This window comes from Periplaneta americana, chromosome 12, assembly GCF_040183065.1.
Source record: "Periplaneta americana isolate PAMFEO1 chromosome 12, P.americana_PAMFEO1_priV1, whole genome shotgun sequence".
NCBI lineage: Eukaryota > Metazoa > Arthropoda > Insecta > Blattodea > Blattidae > Periplaneta > Periplaneta americana.
The window spans coordinates 114,471,496-114,496,784 of NC_091128.1; the positions used below are offsets into that span (position 1 = coordinate 114,471,496).

At 35.9% G+C, this 25,289-nt stretch overlaps 1 protein-coding gene across 16 annotated transcripts in view; it reads right to left on the reverse strand.

Annotated features, from left to right (window-relative positions):
- nrm (neuromusculin) overlaps window positions 1–25,289 on the reverse strand; it is a 1,323,427-nt gene that overhangs the window by 414,440 nt on the left and 883,698 nt on the right. For all 16 annotated transcript variants that reach the window (XR_011335314.1, XR_011335315.1, XM_069842000.1 and 13 more), the window contains one exon: window positions 20,848–20,998. Coding sequence is in view for 14 of the 16 variants with exons in the window: in XM_069842000.1 (XP_069698101.1) it covers window positions 20,848–20,998 (151 nt within the window). In the remaining 2 variants the exon portion in view is untranslated. The remainder of the gene's footprint in view (window positions 1–20,847; window positions 20,999–25,289) is intronic.

Sequence of the window (25,289 nt, forward strand, 5' to 3'; positions counted from 1 at the left end):
GAAATTCTAATTAAAATTCTTAGAGATTCTCTCCAAACAATAAATTATCATTTATATGTTAAGTTAAATTAATTTTTCTTCACTGTTAACACTGTATTAATTTTAATCGTGGTCCTCAACTTTCCAAATTCATTATTGTATTATTGCCTTCTGGATCTTTGTGGTCATCCTCAGTGGAGGCCAGACGATTTTTTCAAATCTTTGTCTCTCTAACATCAGGCATATAACCAGGGTTGCTAGATTTTTTATCTGGAATCCAGGGCAGGTGATGATACTGTGTACCTCGACGTGACCACAAATTTGAATTAAATATGTAATACAACTGATTTTATTGGTTTTATATATTTTAACTAATTTATATAAATTTTTGCTAGACTATCAAATTTATTTTGAATTATTGATACAATCTGGAAACGTAATGTCATATTACAGCTTGATCTACACAGAGAAAATGCATGATACCATGTGGATTGTTTCAGAATTCAACAATTTATTTTTATTCAGAGAAACGCATTAAATTTAATCCTTTTCATGCAATCTACAAGAAAGATAAATAATTATTGTAATTAATAATTCGTAGTCTCATATAAAATATCCTCATGAACCTCAATCTTCTGCTAAAAGCTACACTTATCAAGTAATTTATGCATACCACAATATTTCCTCTCACAGACACAGTTTACTCAGTTTATGTACAGTTGACTCTAATTCCTATATCCTATTCATCGGCGAGCATTCGAATGAGTAGCTATTGTTTCTAACGTGATGGCGTTTACTGCCTTTTGTGTAGGCTACACATGAATGGGACAATTGTGAGGATCATTGAACTAGGTGAATGGCCGATTAATTTCAATTTATGACACAAAATAATTTATTTATAATCAAGTATAAAGGTTTCAGTTTTTGAATTAGAATTAAACGCAGAATCGGTTGTACATACAATTTAATCATTAGTAATTGAAGAGCTTGGTCCAACGTAATGGTAGGCCTAAGCCATACGTTTGTAGAAATCCAGATTTAGTCATAACTCAGTGAAAAACTGTATGTCAATGGAGAAAATTTTATACACTGTTGTCATTACATTTATGACATTGCTACTCAAAGTAAATATATCTTAATTTATAAAATGTTACCATGGTCAGAAACATACAACGATACTGGAGATAAAGTATTTGTTGATATCGGTGAACATCATCATTAGCCATCACGAGAAAATAAGAAAAATGGAATGTGAAAGTTATCATATAAAGGAGAAATTTAATAGTGTATAAAGTATGAAAAAGTAGTGATTTTCGAATGCTAAGGTAGATATGATGGTCGAACTGTAGAACTTACAAAACAGAGTTGGTTAACAGCACAGAAATTATGATGCGTTTGAAAGGAAGCTTATGATAGGATTGAAGATAACTTAGAAAGTGAAATATTTGATGTAGGTAATTAGAGTAAAATAAATATTATATATACACATATTAGAATTTCAATTATCCGAACTAATAAAGGGCAGTATGATCCGAATAATTGGGTCGGGAAAGAAAAGAGTCTAGAAACAATAGTAGTAAGCCTACAGTTTATAATGAACAAAGTTACACATATTCAAACAAAACAGTATTTCAAATGGATTAAAATTATAAGAACTTTTCATATTCCATACAGAACAGAACTTTACTTATGTACAGTAGCACAGTACGCGAAATAAGAAAAAACCTAAACATATGCAACTTTCTTTGAATAAACAATTTCAAACTGTCCTGAAACGTGATCCGGATATTTGGAGTTCGAATAATTGGAGTTCTACTGTATACATATTCATATATGCACATGAATATCATTTTGGCGCCGAAACTCTTTCCCTAATTTCACTTCACTCTCTTCTCACTCACTGCACTGGCACTATGACACATTTTACTGCCACTATAAACTTTTACTATAAACTTTTAACTAATCAAAACTTTTCACTGCTCAAAAACTTTTCACTACCCATATTATTAAACTATAACTCCACTGACAACACGCTTCACTGATACAACACTTCAAAAAATAACAAAACAAACACTTACACCTTTATTATTCCGTATAATCGTAATTAAAAACTATATTAACCTAAAATTGTTTGTCTAAGACCTTTTACAGGTAAAATAATTTACATTTCAAACCAAAGGAAATACTCGTGACGTTAAGTAAATACACTACCTGCCAAAAAGTAATTGGGCACTGTTTTTGCCCCTTTAGAACCTCGTGGTACCATCTCTTGTTGCTATAACAGCAGCCACCCTGTCAGACATGCTCTCCACTAGTTTATGTAGGATATCCACTGGAATGCGTCGCCATTCCTCTTGCAACATGGCACTCAGTTGGACAATGGAAGTTGGCCCCATGTTCCGGCGGCTACTATGCAATGGTATGCAGACAATAATGTTCACAGGTTGGACTGGCCTGCACAGAGTCCTGATCTCAATCCCAATGAGCACCTTTGGGGCGAATTGGACCGGCGATTGAGGTCTCGGGAGGTGCTGCCACCTTCCATTGTCCAACTGAGTGCCATGTTGCAAGAGGAATGGCGACGCATTCCAGTGAATATCCTACACAAACTAGTGGAGAGCACGCCTGACAGGGTGGCTGCTGTTATAACTACAAGGGGTGGTACCTTGAGGTTCTAAAGGGGCAAAAACAGTGCCCAATTACTTTTTGCTAGATAGTGTAGATGTCACCTTAAGTAATGTAACGTATCTTTTTTTTTTTTTAAATATACACTTTATATACAACTTTTTAAGCTATTTTTGAATCTCCTTAAGGAAGGACAGCCCTCAAAGACCGCTGCAGGTAGGTCATTCCATTCATTTATAGTTCGATTTAAAAATGAGAATTTACCTACATCTGATTTCTGTTTCCTACATTTGATTTCAAAATCATGATCGTTCCTACTAGCGTCGTGCATTACAGGCGTATGTTCGGTTCAAATTTGACGAGTCTGGTGAAGTTCGATATTCGCTGATGTTCGCTCTGCAGAAATAGGTCTGTCGTGTTTGTTCCGCCTTGTTATAAAGTTATTCGCTGTTCATGTTTTAACCGATTAAGGATTTTAGCACAGATCTTGCGATTAGTTTTTCATATGAAATAAGACGAAGTTTTTAATGTCTTGGTTGTCTTTCCCATGTTCACGTTGGCTTCTCTATCCGAGTCGTTATGTCTACATATGCTTTTAACCTATCTATGCTTTATACAATGATGAGTATGGCAAGAATCTTACTATCGTGTTGATGTACGCCATGTAACGAGGGATTCTCACATTGCTTGTTTATAACGTGCTAATAAAACTTTCGAGTTTTTTTTTAAGAAATTGCATTAACCAAGTCATTGTACCATTAATACTTAATAATCATATGGAAGTTTTACCATGATTTTGAAACATAGTGTGCATACACTTACAGACAGGTGAGTGACCAGGTCATGAGGCTTATTTATTTTTAAAACTTGAAAGTAAGCTAGAAGACTTCATTATATCGCTTGCAATAAGCCATTCCTACCAACATGCAAATGAGATAATGTTATACCGGGATGCGTCAGGTGAGGAAATTCAATGCAATAACTGACATGTTAGAGTAGCTGTATCCTTGAGACGTCGCTCTCTGCATAAGTAATTAAAGGAAACATTAAATTCGGAAGCGTTAATCTTTATAACTACGAAAGCCGTTATTCAATTCAGAGTACCAGCAATGAAATAAAACTAATTAAAACGTTATCCATTTCATTTTATAGCTGTTAAGGAAGAACACTTGGACTTAATGAGAAAATTAACCTGTCGCGAGTAGAAGCAATCCTCACGCACGAATGTCACGTGTTCTCGGTTATAGAGTAATGCAAGGATAGGGGCTTAGCCTAAGTCACGGAAACTATTTTCTTTTGTGAGAATGCGGGCGCGGTTCGAAATTTTGAAAGATGCAAATGAAAGGGAAGGGTATGTGTTCTAGTAGGGAAGGTTGAAGATTAAACATCTACAAACGACACAGCACCATGCTACTTGCAAGGGTAGGGTATATCCCTGATCACATACAGAGTGTTGCAAAACTCCATACTCAAACTTCTAGGGATGGTAGACGAGCCCGAAACAAAGATTTTTTGTTATATAACCATAGGTCGAAAAGCAATAGTTACGTCAGTTGTCACTTTCGAACGCAGACATTGCTGACAGACATTGAGAGTGTGTTAACCATTTAAAATGGTTTTGGTGACATTTTGTTTACAGGTATTGTTCAAATGTGCGGCCTCCTGCTTCAATACAAGATGTACAACGACGTGATAATGCGTCTCTCATACGTTGAAATACTCATACCGCAGCGGATGTCATTAGTAAACATTCTTGAGCGAATATGCGCGCCAATACATCGCGATAACACAGTTCAGAGCGTGTTTGTTTTATACTCGCCTCGCTAATTAGTATTGTTGATATAAGACATGGCTCAGGTATATAAATTTGCACAAGATTGATAAACATTAACGTCTGTTAGCTCGTGATAAGCATTCACAATTGCCAAGAATCATCCGGACATAAAAATCACTCTGACAAATTCGCTATTATCTGGCACAACGATTTTTTCGGAGCTGTGGCGGCAAAACGCTGTCACACCTCACTTCTAGATCAAACATTCGTAAACGACACAGCATTCGTGTTTGTTATGGTAGTTGTAAAAGTATTACAGCACATATATCCACCAGCAAATACATTGAGTCACATCTATTCCCCACGGCGGTCGATTCACAACTTACTACAGTACGCACACGTATAACATCGCTCTCTGTGCGAAAACCATATCACAATTAGTGATGCGACCTCATACTCATACAATGAATACACGACACGGCGGTCGACTCACGACTGAAATCACATTCTCTCTGTACGATAACTATACGTCACACTGCCTTTACTGATGCGACGACATACTATGGATAACATACGAAATATGACATCTCATGATACCATCGATTTTGGGGGGGGGGGAAATAGTTGCCGTGACTTACGTTTCAACCTTTGTATCCATAGTTTGTGTTTATCTTCAGTGTTACTGAACGACGCTGTATAAACTGCGAGATTATCTAACGTCTTTAAAATTGATGAGAAAGAGATGAGTAATTTCCAATGGAATTACCTGACATTCGTCTTAAAATTGGGAAAACTAAGAAAAAAACAATGAGGTAATCAACCCAAGTGATAGACCTATTCGAATCCACGGACCCGAGTGCAGCTTCATATCTCAAGTCCAACTCGCTGTATTCTGAGCTATGCTGGTAACCATAGTTTGTGTAAAATAAAATAAAATCAGAAGGTGAACTATTCGGGATAGGTAGTATTAATTCAAGCTGAGCAATACAGAGTGCTGAAGAACGATTTATCGTACATTTAATAGGCGGTAGAAGGGGATAAATCTAACATTTCTCATTCAGTAACCTATATTCGAAAACAAGTGGCGAAGCTATAGCCCTGTGAAATGTTTGATTTTCCGCCTCTGTGATAGACAACCTAACCATTCTCCACCTCAATGAGTTGGCAATACCTGGAGCATGATGTCATGTCACTGCTAATCACTCATCGTTAATATCCCATTCAGTCGGTATTGACCTCAGTTTAAAATAAACTGACTTCATGGAGGGGGATTATTAGAGATCGGACTGCGTAAAATATGAACATAAGATATATGTACATACATATGTAGCCAAAATTTGTATAATATGTAGATAAATATCTAATAAATAAAAATAAGTAATTTAACATATAAACCTTATTAATTTGAATTATTTTATACTAATTCTGATGTAAGAAAAGAGAGCTCAAACACTTGATTTTGTGAGGCCACTGATTGTCACATTTATCTCATTTTAATAGGTAGGGTAAAAGTTGGTAATATTGTAATACTAATAATATTATGATAGTTTTTTTAGATTTTTTTTTTTTACAATTTTACTGAGCGAGAAGAAGATCAGTTTTTTACGTCAACTTATTAAGGGAATGCTCATGGACAAGTTTCTGCACAAAACCGATCCTTCTCTCGCTCCGTAAAATTGTAAAAATTCTCAAAAAGAACAATCATAATATTATTAGTATCACAATATTACCAACCTTTACCCTATACTTATTGCATTGTTTCCATACGTTCTTGGGCGGCCGGGTAGCTCAGTTGGTAGAGCAGCTGGCTACGGACTGAAAGATCCGGGGTTCGATCCCAGGTGGTGACAGGATTTTTTCTCGTTGCCAAACTTTCAGAACGGCCCCAAGGTTCACTCAGCCTTCTATAAAATTGAGTACCGGGTCTTTCCCGGGGGTAAAAGGCGGTCAGAGCGTGGTGCCGACCACACCACCTCATTCTAGTGCCGAGGTCACTGAAAGCATGGGGCTCTACCTCCATGCCCCCCAAGTGCCTTCATGGCATGTTACGGGGATACCTTTACCTTTTTTTTTTTTCCATACGTTCTTACATTAATGATACGCAAGAAAAAGGAAAGAAAACTTTATACTGTCAAAAAATGAAACTAAAACGAAATAAAATAAATACAACAAGAATCAATAATTCACATTCACACACATTTTATCACATCAATTGTTTGTTAATTCTTTGCAGGCACAATTAATAATTTAATGAATTTAGACAGTAGTAAAATAAATACACAGTGCAAATCACCGTTCGCATTGGGATGTTCGTAACAAAATCATTACTTGTCCATTCTTTAGTATTGTAAAAATCTGAATCTATTCTGCCGCAAAAATAATATAGGCTTATTGTGTTTGATTGGTGCATGCGCGAGAGACAGAGTGACATTTTCCAAAAGCATTTTAATTGAGAAGATCGAGGTTAAAATGGCAAAAATTATATATAGGCTATATATTTATTTTTGTTTCCTTTCAAAACAGATCATGTAGGACTACATCAAAATATGTAAAATATTTAATAGGCCTATACATCAAAATATATAATATAGGTACAGATACAATAAAAATATGTAACTTAAACCTGCAGAATAAATATCATTTTAGTGTGATTCGCCATCATTTTTGTTTTCCTCTTAGCTACATTTAAAGGAATAGAATATGTAGGCTAATTATATACAATCCGGGCTATAGCGATTACGTATTTTCAGAGCTTCCTGTTATGCATTTGTGTAATGGGGAAGTTCGGAGTAATGCTGCTAACGTCGGTTGTAGAAAGGAAGATCCCGAAACAGACGACTTCCTAAAGGAAGGGTGTCAAGGTCAAAAGTTACGAACAAGTGATGGTGGCATTTGTAGCACAGGAAAAATTAAGGGAACAACATGACTGAGCGCACAAACAAATGATCGTAATACACAGCCAGACATACTAATGCTGAAATGTAGGTGAACATCTTGTGTAATATATTGCATTTACAATCTCTATTACTCATAGAGAAGTACTTCCATAGTAAGATGGATGGATGGATGGATGGATGGATGGATGGATGGATGAATGAATGAATAAATAAATAAATAAATAAATAAATAAATAAATAAATAAATAAATAAATAAATAAATAAAATAAATAGATAAATACAATTTTCTGAACCGACGCGTACAAATCCGGATTACATAAGAGATTTACAACTTACTTACTTACTTACTTACTTACAAATAGCTTTTAAGAAACCCGCAGGTTCATTGCAGCCCTCACATAAGCCCGCCATCGGTCCCTATCCTGTGTAAGATTAATCCAATCTCTATCATCATATACCACCTCCCTCAAATTAATTTTTTATATTATCCTCCCATCTGTGTTTCGGCCTCCCCAAAGGTCCTTTTCCCTCCGGCCTCCCAACTAACACTCTATATGCGTTTCTGGATACGTGCTACATGCCCTGCCCATCTCAAACGTCTGGATTTAATGTTCCTAATTATGTCAGGTGAAGAATACAATGCGTGAAGTTCTGCGTTGTGTGACTTTCTCCATTCTCCTGTAACTTCACCCCTCTTAGCCCCAAATATTTTCCTAAGCACCTTATTCTCAAACACCCTTAACCTATGTTCCTCTCTCAGAGTGAGAGTCCAAGTTTCACAACCATACAGAACAACCGGTAATACAACTGTTTTATAAATTCTAATTTTCAGATTTTTTGACAGCAGACTAGATGAAAAAAGCTTATCAATCGAATAATAACAGGCATTTCCCATATTTATTCTGCGTTTAATTTCTTTTCGAGTGTCATTTATATTTGTTACTGTTGCTCCAAGATATCTGAATTTCTCCACCTCTTCTAAAGATAAATTTCCAATTTTTATATTTCCATTTCGTAGAATAATCTGGTCACGATACATAATCATATACTTCGTCTTTTTGGGATTTACTTCCAAACCTATCGCTTTACTTGCTTCAAATAAAATTTCCGTTTTTTTCCCTAGCACCTTGTATCCGTCGGTTCAGAAAACCAATGTTTCATGTAACGTTCGTTAAGTAGCAATGTGTTCTTAATATAATTATTCAAGAGATAACGTATAGTTACAGTTACATTTGCATTTATATTAATCCCATTGACTTCAGAGCTTTGTCTTGTCACGAAGTTAAATAAATGAGACAAGAAAAGACAATAAAATGATTAAGAGAAAGAAGAAATATAAATGTATTTTAATCTGGAATTTAAAGGTAATAAATTACTCTCTGTTTTTATGGAGTTAATTGTGAAGTCAAACAGTTAGATAAATAAAGCAATTACTTACAAGACAAAAATACGAGCTTCGGCATAGAAATCTGATACAGGCATGAAACAGCTGAGTTATATTTAAACACAATTTCCTCTCATAAGTTTCGTGACAGTGCAGTCAGTCGACCTTCAAAGAACGATAAAAAGAAATACGAAGTAATGTTTGAACGCAGATAGGACTAGAAACCCCTACCGAGAACTGTAAAAATTGTCTTGATCGTTGCCCACGACAATCCATCACATCAGTGCCATTGCCGGAAGTAGGGATGTCAGTGGCGTGTCTCGGCACTAGCGATATCTATGAACTACGAGATCCGCACGGATTTTCGTTGCATTTTTAGTTACATATATTTTAACCCTTAAATTCGCAAAGTATCCTATGAGATACAACAGGTTAATAGGCTATATGCTATAATTTTAATAGAACAATAGAAAAAAAAATTGGTAGGGAAATTAAAATTTAAAAATACTATAATATTATATAACATATAAAATATGGACATTGCAATAGTTGTTTTCTTTACAGTCCGACACGGTTTAATAAACTAGTGTGAGAAATGAAGCTTTGCCAATTTAAAGGTTAAATATTTACTCTTAAGGTGTCGCATAAATTGTTGTCACATGAAAAATAATGCGTTTCTTCGGGATCGATGTATGATCTGTCATAATAATAAACATTTAGGACCGAATTCATAGTCAACACTTATCGTAAGGAAACACTTAAGCAATTGCTTATAATAATTTCCAATTCATAAATCCCACTGAAGTGAACACTTATTCAAATAAGGTAGCTTGTCAGCTTACTCAAGTGTTTCCTCATATGCATTGTAATCAGCTGATTCGGTATACAATAGATGATGATTATGATTTAATTTAATTTATTGAGTTCTGTAATTAAAATGAAAATGAGTTTCGGCAAGCAAAAGATATATCAGAGATATGGAAAACCCTTTAGAGATGTATAATGATCAACAATTTAAGAGGAGATACCGTTTCGACAAGAACACTGTTGTGGATATTCTGGTGTGTCTCATTTAAATTCACAATGCAACCACGAGGCTTACCGATTTCGCCACTGCTGAAAGTACTGGTTTCTTTGAGATTTTATGATGAGCAGCATTTCAGGTAGATTTACAGTAAGTGGCATTTTTTTTTTCGAAAAGTATTCACGTCCCAACAAAGTGTTATTTGCATTTTTGTTTGTATTCTACCCAAGGAATAAGCTGTTAAAATTTGCGTAATTATATCATTTCCACTTTGTTTACCATAAAAATAACTGAAAAATAAATTAAAATGATTTGCTTACAGGAATATTTCCGGAGTTTGCATTAAACTCAAATGCAATTTTATTCCATGTCAATTTCTTCTTTTGGAGAGAAGAATTATCATTTTTTTTTCGACGATATCTCCATATTTCATAACTAGTTATCTTAGCTCACTTCTTTCTTTTCTGTAGAATGCTTTCTGGACATATTGTATAATTTTTAGCTCTATAATATTTACTTCTGTCTTTGTGTAACTTATGACTAATGCCGATTTAACAATTTGAAGGCGCTGGAAAACAATTGAATGTAGGAAAGCGCTCACGTCTAGCCATGTTGCCATATTCCTTTCGATGTCAAGGGAATGCTCAGGGCATATGAATGAGTAGCGTCTCTGCAATACGATCTGAAATAAGTGCTAAGGAAATGCTCATTACTTAAGTGTTCCCTCATTTTATAAGTGACGACTATGAATTCGACCCTTAGATGTATAAACTACGACCCCAAAATGTAGACTATTCTTTTTAATCCTCATATCACCAAAAAATATGAGTATTTCTGAGAAGAAAACCAAAGCAATGGCTTTCGAAGGTACAAATCATACAAGATGCAAAATAATGATTAATACAAATTTAATAGAGCAGGTAAATAACTTCAATTATCTAGTATTGAACGTATCTTACTGTAAAAAGAACGATATAAACATAAAATTAAATAGATTTTGTAACATGTGCAGAACAATAAGAAGAACGTTGAAAAATAAGACATTAAAATCCACACAGCTGAAATTTTATAAAACAATGGCAGTACCAATGCTGACATACGCCTGCGAAAATTGGACACTTAACAGATCAAATAAAATAAGAATAGAGGCAGCTGAAATGAAGTTCTTACGTTCAGTAGCAGGCTATACATTATTAGACAAGAAATATAATGAAGAGATCAGAACAGAATTAATTATTTTTAACCTAACAGAAAGAATTCAAAGTCTAAGATCTAATTGGGTACAGCACATAGAAAGAATGCCACCCTACAGACTTCCACTGATTTTACTCCACTACCAACCTAAAGGTAGAAGAAATATCGGGTGTCCGATGACAAGGTGGAGAGACTTGATCTCTTGATGTGGAAACAGGCCTAAGGCCTAAATCCATGATGTAGAAGAAGATCACCAAAAAGGAAAAAAACGAATGTCTACTAAACTTTCGGAACGCTGTGAGTTTTCGTGCACTTTGCCAGCAGTGAAAGAAATCTTCTAAACCTCTATTAAAATAATTATATGTCTTCTTGTCGTTTGTCCTCTTCTTCAATAATTGTTAAATAAGAGAAGGGCTTGAAGAATTTTACAATGAAGAAAAATATTTCTATTCTATATCAGGGATATACTTACTTACTTACAAATGGCTTTTAAGGAACCCGAAGGTTCATTGCCGCCCTCACATAAGCCCGCCATCGGTCCCTATCCTGTGCAAGATTAATCCAGTCTCTATCCTCATATCCCACCTCCCTCAAATCCATTTTAATATTATCCTCCCATCTACGTCTCGGCCTCCCTAAAGGTCTTTTTCCCTCCGGTCTCCCAACTAACACTCTATATGAATTTCTGGATTCGCCCATACGTGCTACATGCCCTGCCCATCTCAAACTTCTGGATTTAATGTTCCTAATTATGTCAGGTGAAGAATACAATGCGTGCAGTTCTGCGTTGTGTAACTTTCTCCATTCTCCTGTAACTTCATCCCGCTTAGCCCCAAATATTTTCCTAAGCACCTTATTCTCAAACACCCTTAACCTATCTTCCAATATGTAGAACAGCTCATCCAGACTCGGGAATGAAACTATAGCTTGTCGATTTGAATGTTTTATTTTTTCGGTTTACAAATGAAACCTACTGATTTATGATAAGAGAAGTAATTAATGAAGAGAACGCAATGTATTTTCTCTTCATATGAAGCAACATTCCGAAATTAGTCTCAACCCACAACAAATTTTGCACTATGGTTCATTCAAGATGTGTCGTACATGTCCATTATCACTTTAACATTGCAGAACTCGTAACTACAAATCAAACGATTGGTAACACAGGTGTCTAGGTGCTCTCGATGTCGAAATATTACTGAAAGAAACCGCGCGACACTGCTAAATTTATTCTCAATTTCGGCATCCTTATGCTCGTAGCGAGGGGATGTGGTGTCATTGTTGTGGTCTCACAAATTACATTGGTTCATGGCCTAACTACTAATAACAACATTAGCGTTCGGATATGGCTCATAACTTTGTTATAGTAAGCATTAGAAATTCTGTCATTTTTTGTTTCATCACGGATCTCGGAACGAGCGCCCATACTCGGTGCGGAGAATGACGTAATATACGTCAAAAATATAACCAAGAGCAAAATGGGACATTGACACGCTCATACATAGGATGAGATGTTTCTGAAGTAGGAACAGAATCTATCCGATGATGATAACGATGGTGGTGTTACTCGGTGGTCCAGTGATTATCATTCTTGGCGCCAGATCTAAGGTTGAGAACCGGTGGAAAGCGATAAAATGTTAGGGAATTAAAATTTTTAGCATAATTTCTTTTGAATGATAGAATGAATCGGGGGAAGATGCCTGACTTTTTCTTTGATTGAAAATTTAATATACTATTCATTTAGTTTTGAATTTCATATTGAAATATCAAAGTCTGGAAGGTATTTTGAAACTATATTTTCGGTACAAAACAGAAAATATTAATTACCTTGTTTATAGTTACAGGTTTTCTTCTTACCTGCATTGTAGGCATCTTTCCCCGATAGTCGGGTAAGATGGCAAATGCAATTAGCACATTTACTGATATACGTATTTTACGTGAACTTGGTTTGATACATGTATATAACAAAATTGACTTAATCTAAAGCTCATAGACACTTTCTCACTCGTTTATCACTACTTAGGAACACAGTCATTGCATATTATTTTACTGTCCTGTGCAAGACTCGTGAAATCACTTCTTGCACACAATGAATCCAATCCAGTACATTTTTTTTATCATAATTCTTTTTAGGAGGCGTTTAAGGGTACGGTAAGAAATACCATATGCTTGCGATGCTCTAAACCAGTTCACACCCTCTATTATAACATGTTCCATCGCAAATTGAAGACTGTCCTCAATCCACTGACTTCTATCAGAGGATCTTACGTAATTTTTACACATTCCCTGCAATAAAACAAAAAACTCTTGCAACAAGGTGCTATCTTACCCAGAAAAAAGTGATCAACTTCCCCAAGTATCGGAGTAAGATGCCTAGTGCTCTGACGCAACCTAAGATGGCGGAACAATGTCGTTGATTGTTAACAATACAAACTTTAGAACCTTTACTACAATATCCATTACAAAGGTTTGACAGTTATTACAAATTCAAGGATGTATTAAAATTTTAACATACTCTGCAATTATTTTATAGCAGAAATGAGCTGTTTTATTGCTTTTCTTCTTCTTACAACAAGATCATGTGGCAAAATGAGTTAGCTTCTACTCTGCAGACATTCAACTGTCTCAGTGATCATGAAGACATGCGGGTGGCGTTCTCTCTTGGAAGAATGTGAAACTACAAAAAAATAAACATTTTCCCCCGATAGTCATCTTCCCCCGATTCACTCTAAATAAAACAAAGAAATTCGTAACATTCATTTACAGATTGTTTGCTAGGACACGAACTCTGGCTTTTGGTTGCGCAGTGGCATACAGAACACTGTAAAGGGAGGAAGAAGAAATCTGTCAGTCATGTCTCAGTAGCGAACCAGTTAAGAACATATTGCATTCGCAATTTATACACATTGATCAAATATAGTAACAGTTTCACCTCTTTTGCGTAATTCATAGCTCAAGTCTAACAGAACGAACTATGCAACACGTAAAGAATAAATTTCCTCTCTGAATAAAATGGACTTCAGGGAAAATTAGGTCATGTACCTTCTCTCTATACAGGGTGTTAAAAAGTATCCAATATTTTAGGAGGTGATAGTATGCATCAAAACAAGAAAATAATGTCTAATAAACGTGGGTCCTATAGAACATTCTTTCTGAGATCTGAACACTTGTTCATAGGAGGTGCTCAATGTGACGTGCATTCATGACAATACATTTCTCTGCCCAACAATACAGCAGACTACCAGATAATCATACCGTAGTTGACCCCCTGCCATGGAATAATGATACGTCGCAAGGAATACTGAAAATAAAAGTATGGTTGCGGATATGAGCGGGGTTCAGCAGAGATGGTGTTGTGAATTTTCGTAATCAGCATGTGTGGGCTGATGAAAATCCTCATACTGTTGAAGAAACAAGGCATCAGCACCGATTCTCAATCAACTTATGGGCAGACGTTTTTGGTGATAGATTAATAGGACCATACGTGCTACCACAGAGATTAACAGGGGATCGTTATCAGGACTTTCTTATTAACGTATTAAATCAAATTTAAAAGAGTGTGTAATCTCTTACGTCGAGGGGCAGAAGAATGCATTACCATGAATGGACGTCACATTGAGCACCTCCTATGAACAAGTGTTCACATCTCAGAAAGTATGTTGTTGTAGGACCCATGTTTATTAGACATCATTTTCTTGTTTTGATGCATACTAGCACCTCCTAAAATATTGGATACTTTTTTTAACACCCTGTATTTCCTGCTTCGAGGTGACGGATGTTTCCGCAGGCTTGTTAAGTCTGCTACCATTTCTGAAGCTCGTGTGATAAAAGTAGAAACAGATCCTAGCATTGTTTCGAAGGTTCTGAAAGATCTTTACAACTTTTTTTTTAAGTTTAGGAAGGCACGAAACTGCGTTAACAGAATTAGGTACAAGTGTCATTCATAAACACACCAACGGGATAATTAACATGATTTTGTATTTATCTGAAATGTAATCTATATGCAAATTAAACTATTTTTGTCTCTCTTTACATACCTACCTTCCTCCTCTTATACCCTGTTGAGAATTAAATAGGCCACAAAGTACATTTGTATACACTGATTGTGCCAGAACATTTTTCACTTCTTGTATATCAGCGGACTGCTTATTTCAAATGTATGCCCCATATACAGTTGGCGTGTGAGTTTCTCTTTATTCGTAGCAATTTATTTCTCAGTCACGATAAGACTGTACACGCTCCTACACCTGTTACTATACTTCATAGTGAGACTTCAATGTGGCATATTTAAACACGCACACCTATACGCAGGCAATCTTTTTGTCACTGCGAATTTATATTTAGACTTCCCGCAATACCCTACTGTACGATGTATTGCGGACTAGTGACGTCAATGGTAGTATGAATGTTTTAACATCAAATGTTTAATGTAATGGAAAAATTTCCGAACTATAAAGTGCAGGTGGTATGGCGTGAAAAATAAAAATGATATGCTTCAATGCCTCTCCTTTCAAATTCTCTTTCATGTAATTATATTGGAACTGTGTAATACTGTAATGACCCGAAAATAAGCCGCACTTTTCATCAAATTCCGAATGTGAAAAAGTAAGGTGCGGCTTATATTCGCGACAATGGCTTTTACGACGATGAAATGTTAAATGTTATGTTTTATTTAACGACGCTCGAAACTGCCAAGGTTATATCAGCCGGAATATTTGTCCCGCAGGAGTTCTTTTACATGCCAGTAAATCTACAGACATGAGCCTGTCGTATTTAAGCATACTTAAATACCATCGACCTGGCCCGGGATCGAACCCACAATCTCGGGCATAGAAGGCCAGCGCTATACCAACTGAGCCAACCAGGGCGACTACGACGATGAAATGTATGCTGTTAAAAATGATGAAGTGAATATTGTACTCACTAATTACAACAGTTATCACAGTGAATAGGGCAATGAAAATGTGTTCGTTGCATAACACTCTCTGTCGGTATACTGGTATACTCTTACTGAAGCTAATGATTGATACTGTGCCTAACAAGAAAATAAATAATGTTGAAGTAAAATCCTATTGTACGTACATTGTTTTCCAAATACTGTATAGGTATATAGAGTAAAATTGCAACTAGTAATTTTTCTTTCCCATCAATCTACCTGATTATTGTCTGTCTTTTTACCTCCCCATCGGATTTTATGGGTGCGGCTTATAACCGGGCGCGGCTTATTTTCGGGTAATAACGGTATATAAATTTATATCAGACATTGCTAATAATGTTTCTAAAAATATGAGAAAGTAGTATTAATATAATCCCATTTCAGAAATAGCTAGTATTTTCATCAGACATTTGAAGTAGTATTTGCTTCCTTTGTGTTGTGTTATAAAACCTTTGCTTTACAGAAAAATGTTTAAAAAAATTCCGGACTATATAACATTAAGTAATATACCTCTAATATTAACACTGCCATTACAACTAGAACTATTACTACAACAACTATAATTCAGAGAAATATATAGGTAGATTTGTACGTAACACTTTTACACTACACACCTCATCAAATTACTATAAATAGCATAAGGTTCGTTCCAACAAGCGGTTCATGGATCAGTTCATGTACGGTTCCTGTACCATCTTATGCGCATGCGCTAGTTGAGCATCTGCTATGGGATTGAAACTGGACTGGACGCTGTTGGAACGCTTTCGCGGATCGTTGTGTACTAAATCCAGAGATGCTATAACTGTGATCATCTTTGCTAAGAACGGGATGCTTATTATTATCGTTTTGCAGCTAATTCTAATTGCAGAAAATAGAATTTCGATCATTTTCTATAAAAAGATGACAAAAAATATGGAAGGCAAGAATTCCGCTAATTCAATGTCGTGTACTGGGGAACTCTCATCTAAAAATAGTTCTTTTTTTAAATTATTAATGTATTTACGTTATTTATTATACTCTTAATCAAAGCTGCATGTTAAAATTGGAATTAACTATTTCAATACCCAAATAATTTCCATTCCCTTTCTTTTATGCGAAAATTTAAATTAAATCTCTAGTTTTATTATTCGTCTGTACTGTCACTTTTCATCTTTAACCTCATTGATGTGAACAGTCGATCATATCTTTCTTCAGTATCCAGGAGACGTTGGTGAGCTTATGCGCATGCGCGTCTCGTGTACTCTTCCGTACATGCCTCAATCCACGGATTATTTCTGACCGTTCCGAACCCGTGTCAAAAGCTTGTTGGAACGCCCGACTGCAGTACATGTTTCCGGTTCAGGACTGGTTCGGATTGTGTTGGAACGCTTTTTATGTACTGCGCATGCTCACGATGGTTACGGACGGTTCCTGACTGCTGTTGGAACGAACCTATAGTGTGTTCTTGTGCGTCCGAAAGACAGCTGTTTACAGACTTTCCTTTCAGTTAATATCGCTTCACGCGTCACCACTCGGTGTTGCTTCTCGGAATCGTCACCGCTAAAAATCATGGTTTAAAATAATCTGTTGGAATACTAGTTGTGTTGAATATTTAAGAATATGATTACCAATTTAAACGAATAATTTGCTAACGGTGGCAATTCTAAGAAACATACTGAGTGGCGGTGTGTGAAACGACACTTAAAAGTGCGAATTCTGATTATCTCAATGAAGAGGTAAAAGTAGTTTCGGTTGCAACTCTTCAAGAGCACTTTATAAGACACCAAGAGATAGAACATGAGTTGAAACAGTTTGAAGGAAATAGCCTCATCTACCTGCATTTTTATCTGAAGTGTACTACTAATGATACTACTACTACTACTACTACTACTACTACTACTACTACTACTACTACTACTATTACTACTACTACTACATAGCTCTAAATGCCTGTGCAGAGTTCATCATCACAGTAATGAATTTCGCCTTACAGGTACTTCCAGCTGTAAAATGTAATTAGGCCTAATAACTAACTTGTGAATATTGTACACGTAACTACATATTCTTCAATTTACCCCTTAAACAAACCGCAAAGATTTCAATATGGGAATATATGCGAGCACAATTTTCGATAACTCATACGATCTTAGAATATGTCCATAAGGTATTCATCAAGAAAGTTTAAGTGTGTTAAATTGGATCGATTTACACGATATAGCCATAACTAGCTTATTCACCTTCCATTCACTTAAAAACAGATGCATTATGCGAATAATAATTTTTCAGAATTCACTGTCATCGCGTGAAAATATCTTGCCGATAATTCTACGCGCTACAAACACATTCCAATTAATGTAAAAGAATTTCCTGACACTAATATGTAGGCCATACCTGAACAAACAGCGCTCAACGAGCGCGCGAGCTCTTTCGGAGCGGGTGAGCTGTGTTTACTGCTCGCCGAAACGGAGAGAAAGATACGTCAGAATGACATAGATTTGCTGTAGGTAGAGAAGAGGGAAACGACCACTCAGTTATCTAGTGGAGTGCAGTGTGTAGGCCTATTCTCAGAAACTGTTTCACGTTGCTTACCTACTGCTACAGTACAGTATGGAGGAATCTAAAAGACGGAACATAACATTCAACATTTAACGATTTACAGCTCGAACTTATTGATCTTCAATGTGACATAAGGGCTAAAGATCGTTTCAATAATACTACTAGTCTGGTTGAGTTTTACAAGACTAAACATTAGCAATAATATCCACGACTACACAGGCTGGCTGTCAAAATGATTGCTATGTTTGACTCAACATTTATATTTGTGAGCAACTGTTTTCTATAATCAACTTTAATAAAGGCAGACATCGAACATCTGTAACTGATGTTTCATTATGATCAGTAGGCTACTGTTCCTTTCAGCTGCCAACAGCATAAAACCCCGTTTTAATGTACTGATAAATAAAAATATAACAAAATGATATTGCACATTTAAGGAGCTATAGAATTTCTATTATTTCTGTAAAATAAATATTTCTTTATTAATTAATAATAGTCCAAGATAGTTTTGCAATCACTGAACGGGAATTCATTTCATAAACACTCTTACTACTACAGTATTTCCTTTTGTGTATATTTTGTACGAGATCCACCCCTTCTTCCAGTCCACCCTTATATAGAGCGCAGCTAATATCTGCATTCCGGTCATGAGCTGTGAGCCGGCTCGGAGAGCGCAAACCTTGTGCAGGCCTGATGTAGACTATATATTTATTCGATGAAGTGCAATTTTGATATTTCTTATGAAATTATTTTTGGTAGCTTGTTTCATGAAAATTATGGTTTTAAATTTCTATTTTCCTTAGTAAACATATCCCCCTGACGTCTTACTAAGGAGAACTGAAAAAGCATTTCAAGTCACTTGGCATACGGAAATTGACATATGGACATTTGACATACTCAAAATTGTGACACATATATTTGGAATATGTTTATTTGGCATACTACGTTTCTATTCACAAAAATGCTGTATGTAATAAATTTAGTATACTTTAACAAACAGAAATAGAATGAATTTAATAATTTGGTATACTTTAACAAACAGACATAGAATGATTTAATATGGTGCGAAATAGAGGCACAGTATTAGTATATTACTCATAGACTAAAGTTATGACCACAATCATTTATATAAATTAGAATTTTGTTATTTTGCTTGCATTGTTGGTAATTCAGTGAAATATTCTTTAGCCGCCTCTTTACTCTGGTGTAATGCTTTCTCTGTGGATCCTTTATCATAAATTGTGAACAGTTTAAACTTTATAGTGGGCGTACGCCTGGAAACAGGTTTCGCTTACTATGTCAACGTTGGAAAAGTGAGATGTATAAGTAAGATCCCAGGTAGCGTATTGTGTACCTGCCGCCGCGAGAATGAATGTTGATGGAGCCAAGCGTAACTAGAACGCCATGACCGCATTGATAGAAAAGGTGGGTGGAGTAAGAATGAGTAGAAGGCAGTCGCTCTGATGAGCTACAGTTCTGCAGAACTGCTCTAATCGTTCGATAGCTGTCTCTAACTGCCGGAAATATAACATGGCACATTTTGTACTATTTCTTCGTGATATAAGTATAGTGGATGAAAATGTGCTGTTATAATGGGTACTGTATTGCCACGAACTGAAGTGAATTGCACTGAATTGAAGTCAGCTGTATAATAATACTCTTAACATTGACGTGAACGAATGAAAGTGGGAATGGGAGGAGAAATATTTAAAATGTACGCAAAAAAAAACGTCCTTGCTAGGGAAATCGGGACTAAGAGGAAGAGTGTGTATGAGCTCCAAGGCTATTGGCTACTTTTGTCACTGTGCTTTTCACCTGTCCATATTATGCAACAGATAACCTTACGAAGGTCGATCTAGGAGAATATACTCACTATTTCTTCGGCAATCGCATTCGGCCTGTAACAGTAAAAGTGCGATTGCATTTACCTGAGAGGAACCTGTTTCATGTCGAACGCTCTGCACCACTCCCGTCGCCAGATAACATGTCTACCAATAGAAAATCTTAACAATAATACGAATATTTTGAAAACTTTTATCTAAAGATTGTGAAAACGTGTAGATTAGGAAACGTTTCGTATCGAGTGGCGTAAAATAAGCAAGCGCCTGACGTATATACCGATCCCAAATCAAATTTAAGCCAATGCATGATAACGATGCACCACGGACGGAGAGAAAATCCTAATGGTAGAACAGAAGTATTAGTATTTAATTAAGCAGACAGACAAATACGTTTTAACGGTAAACTAAAATAACTTTTAATTTGCTTCTCTCTGAATGGCTGATTGTTAACAACTACGTAAAATTAAATAAACACGGGTTCACGGTTTTATACATTTCCAACTTTTAGCAGGACTGGAACGGAGTTGTTTAATGCTTTAAAGCTGCGTTTGACCTTAGAGACGTTTACATTTAGAACTGTGTTTTCCACTCGACTCTCAGAGGATTTAGAAGCTTTCATTCCCGCGTCTGCAGATGACCGTTGTGATGTGTACTTACATAGGACCTCGAGGGTGAGGGTGTCTCTCATGGGCTTCTCTTCCTTCTGCTGCATGACGGGGTTGGTTCCCTCGCACGTGAGAACCTCCCCGTTCTCGTATCGGGTTGCCGTAAACGCCAGCAGACTCCTGGTTTCGTATGTACCGTCCGGCTGAAACACAACACAATATTACATTCCACACTACCGTCTATACTACGTGGAATCGCGGTAGTGCGAGCAGGAACCTGTCCTTTCTTGCACTAAAGATAACACTTATACAGTTTAGATCTGATATACCGATACCTGAACTCAAAACCTAAGGCCCGTAACACACTTGCAGAATTTTCGCCAGCGAGAAATGTGTTGCGAGAAAATTAAAAAATTGATAACATTGATTCAAATGGACGTCCACACACTGGAAGAGATTCTCGTTCGAGGCAAAAACCTCGCGCGAGTTTCTCGCTGGGATCGGTAGCTCAGCGAATTTTCTTGACACATTTATCAAAGATGTTTGACATTTTATACTCTTCATGACGATTGAATGTAGAAAAAGATATCACAGGTGGCGGTGAATTGTATTGTTTTTATTTGAAAATGGGGAAAGATGGCTGATAATTACAGTCAGAAACTTATCGAACTTGTACGATGTCACCCGTAGGCCTATTTATATGATACACGGGATGAAAACTATAAAAACACGAAACTTAAAGAAGAAATATGGAGACAAATATCAGATTATCTGAAAATAAATAGGGCTATTTTTTAATTTGATGAGATTTAATAGTATTAATTAAACATTTGAAATAATGTATCTATATGTCTTAACAGTTTACATAATTTTAATCAGAACATAGCAAAGAATCCTCTATCATATAATGAATGGCAAAAAACTGTGGTCCATTCAACCTGAAATAATGCCTAAACGTATCATCATTCAAATCGAAACCAGTGTCCAAAACTCGCCCTTATTTTCGAAAGATACAATGTGGTTTTCAGATATTTCTGGCTTTAATTTTAGGCCTACTTTTTCTTTTCATTAACAAAATATGTTCATGTAACTCCATTTCCTCATCATCTGAATACTCAGATTCAACATAGCGTTCGTACGTAATTTGTAAAGTACGACAATATACTTACAGGTTATATATTTAAGTACGACAATATACGTAAATACATAACCTATAATATTTCCCTAAACGAGTCATTACTATAATCAGATAAATGCTTTCTGCATGAAGGCAGTGCATAGATAATGATAATGAGGTGTGATCTATGATAGCGAGAACTCGCCAAGTGTGTGGAGGAAGGCTCTTCGCCTCTTTCTCGCAACACATTTCTCGCTAGCGAAAACTCTTCAAGTGTGTTACGGGCCTAACATAGTTCTGTCTCGGACTGGATAAAAGAATTACAAATGATGTCTCTTAAGTGTCCTGGGAAACGAAAGAGCTGACGAAATGGCTAATCATCTGGAGATTCAGACAGGCAACATGTTGAAAATCTGTGTCTTATAGTTTTTCGTTAAAAATAAACTGAAAGATTTTGTTATTGAAAGGTGAGACCAACAATGGAGGAACAGCACAACAGGATCTTTAAGTAGAGGAACATATTTCCCGACCATGCTCGATAGATTAAGGTTTAAAAATATTGGTACCTAACTTTGTTTTCACATAATTTATCTCGGGTCATTATGAGTATCTCATAGTAGAGTAGTTGTGAAGCCGGAGGAAAAAGGACTTTTGGGGAGGCCGAGACGTAGATGAGAGGATTATATTACTCGTAAAATGAATTTGAGGGAGGTGGAATATGATGGTAGGAACTGGATTAATCTTGCTTAGGATAGGGACCCATGACGGGCTTATGTGAGGGCGGCAATGAACCTTCGGGTTCTCTAAAAGCCATTTGTAAGTAAGTGTCTCACGGTATTCACGATATAGGCCTATAGAGAAAGAAAGTGTAAGGCAAAGAGGAAAAACAAATAATGGGACATAAGTACTATCCTATTTCAGCGGTGACCAAAGCGGGTGTCGTGATTACATCGTGTAATCACAGACATTCAAACGGGTACGAGGAGTTTCCTGTACATTGCTGTGTGTTTCATTTACATACTGAAGGCAAGTAGTGGCGGTATTATGTCGCTCTACAAACTCTGTCTATACAAGCAGTAAGAGGTGGTTTACTAAAGAATGAGAAGGAGAACTTTTTTGTTGTTCTGTCGAACAAAATGTAATATGTTTACTTTGCTCAAGGGTTCAATTAGGAGTATATAGAAACATTAATTGCCACGCTGAATAATGTATTATTATTATTATTATTTATTATTATTATTTTTATTACTGACCACTAAATATGTGTTTCTATATTCTTCTGTACGTGCAAGAATATTGATATTTTTAGAACTTCTCTCTACAAAGATAAAATTATTAGGTTTTATCTCAATTTTAATCTTCTTAATCTTTAGATGAGGGTAACTATTTATTAATTATTCATTTAGTAATAATATTGTAGAAAAACTGATTCAATATTATATGCCATCGAAATGTTAAACGTCAGGAATTGACATGTCTTAAATCATAGCCAGGAAGAGAAAGATGAGATAAATAAATGTAAGGAAGTCAGCTACCTAATGGGGTTTGAAACATCTCCTGCTCTAAAGCCTTTTAATAGAACAGTATTTGTCAAAAGAGTAATGATTAAAATAGCTTAAGTAATTTGTCCATAAGAAGTTTTTAATTATGAAAAACTACGAATTTCTCGATCAAGTATCGAGAGAAGAATTTAGAAAATTCCTGATTATATTCAAGAGGAAGATTAAAAAAAGAAGCAAGAAAAGTCGTATGTTATTCACCGGCTCTTGATGACAGCAGTGACATTACTGATACAGCAAAGCTTGAGATTTTTATCCACGGGATTGCTCAAGATATTAGTACAGGAACCACCACTGGTTGTAGTTTTCATACCAACTACCTTTCCTTCGTCTCCTTACTTCATAGGTTGTCTGTCGCATGTAATCACTGCATTTCGAGTTTTGGTCACCGCTGTCCTATAGGCAAATAGAAGGCAAATATGGATTTTCGGTGTTATTATCTATATGATAGTAGTTTTGCTGATTTAATTTTTTTAACGAAAATTATAAAAAAAATCCATAACTATAAGCAGAATAAACAAGTTTAATATTAATTTTATGAACATATTATGTTAAATGACATTTTATGCAACAGTTTTGAATGGGTATATCGCAATCCAATCGCTGTATAGGCTATTATCTTTTTCAACAATATGGAATGTGTGTTATATGGTAGGCCTAATACCACGGATATTCATTATTTATAAACATGAACATCATAATGGTATGGTAAACTACTATCAGACACTATTACAGCTAAAGGCAACAGTTTAGTTGTACTATATCTTACTGGGTATGCTAAAGTAATTTATTTGTGATCCTAATTTATGATTCAGTTCTATCTGTACTGCATTCATACACTTCCTTCAACTAAAGTGTTTATAAAGGATGCAAACATTCCATTCGCTCCCCTACTTCAGATTTTATCTTCAGATTTGAGGGTTATGAAACGGTGGTTAGGAATTGGAAAATGAGAGAGGGGTGGATAATAATAATAATTCGTTTCGGCGAGTAGTGGGGTTAAAGTAGGGAGAGGATACAACGACGACAAAATTAATGGGGTGGTATAGTAGTGTGTGTATTTAGCGATAGGCCTATTGTACCTGTTTGACTTATACCACAGTCTAGTATATAGGCCTACAGTCACGAAGCTTGAGTTGTGAGGATGCTAGGAACAATAGACTGTGCCGGTACTATTTCGCATTGTCTGTAATGAGGCGATATTAGCTATCCTAGTGGTTAGCAACTACCTATGGATGCAAATTTTAATCTCTCCCGCTTCCGTAAAGCAGTAGTATTTTTAAACAAATTTCTTGTTGTGTGATTTTTCGAAACGGACTAAGAGAATCCTAGTTTCTAAAAATCGTTACAAAAGTTCGCTGATTAGGTAACCTTCTTTGAGGAAAACGTTTACGGTACATCCTTCTTGTCTCACTTGAGTTACGACGATTTTCTCCATAAATTAATAACATATGATATTTCTAAACTGTAAATGACATTGTAAGTTGTTTATTGAATACCCTGTACTGAACTGTCATCCGCTCGGCAATATACCTATGGACAGGGAGCTTGAACTCAGCTGATTGGTACTTACGTCTGAGCAGAGTACTGCCTGCTGAACACGTTGCCGCGTCTTTCACGCCAGAAGATTAACAAATTTAAGGGTGCAATTTTATTCAATTTCACGAAAACTTAATAGAGCACACAAATATGTATTTAAACTAATATTAACTCTTTGGTAGATATAGCTACTGATGTAATTGTTTTCGTAATTTTACTAACGATATAAGCAATATAACGCGAATGAAATAAGAGAAGAAATCCTTTTTTCTGGGAAAA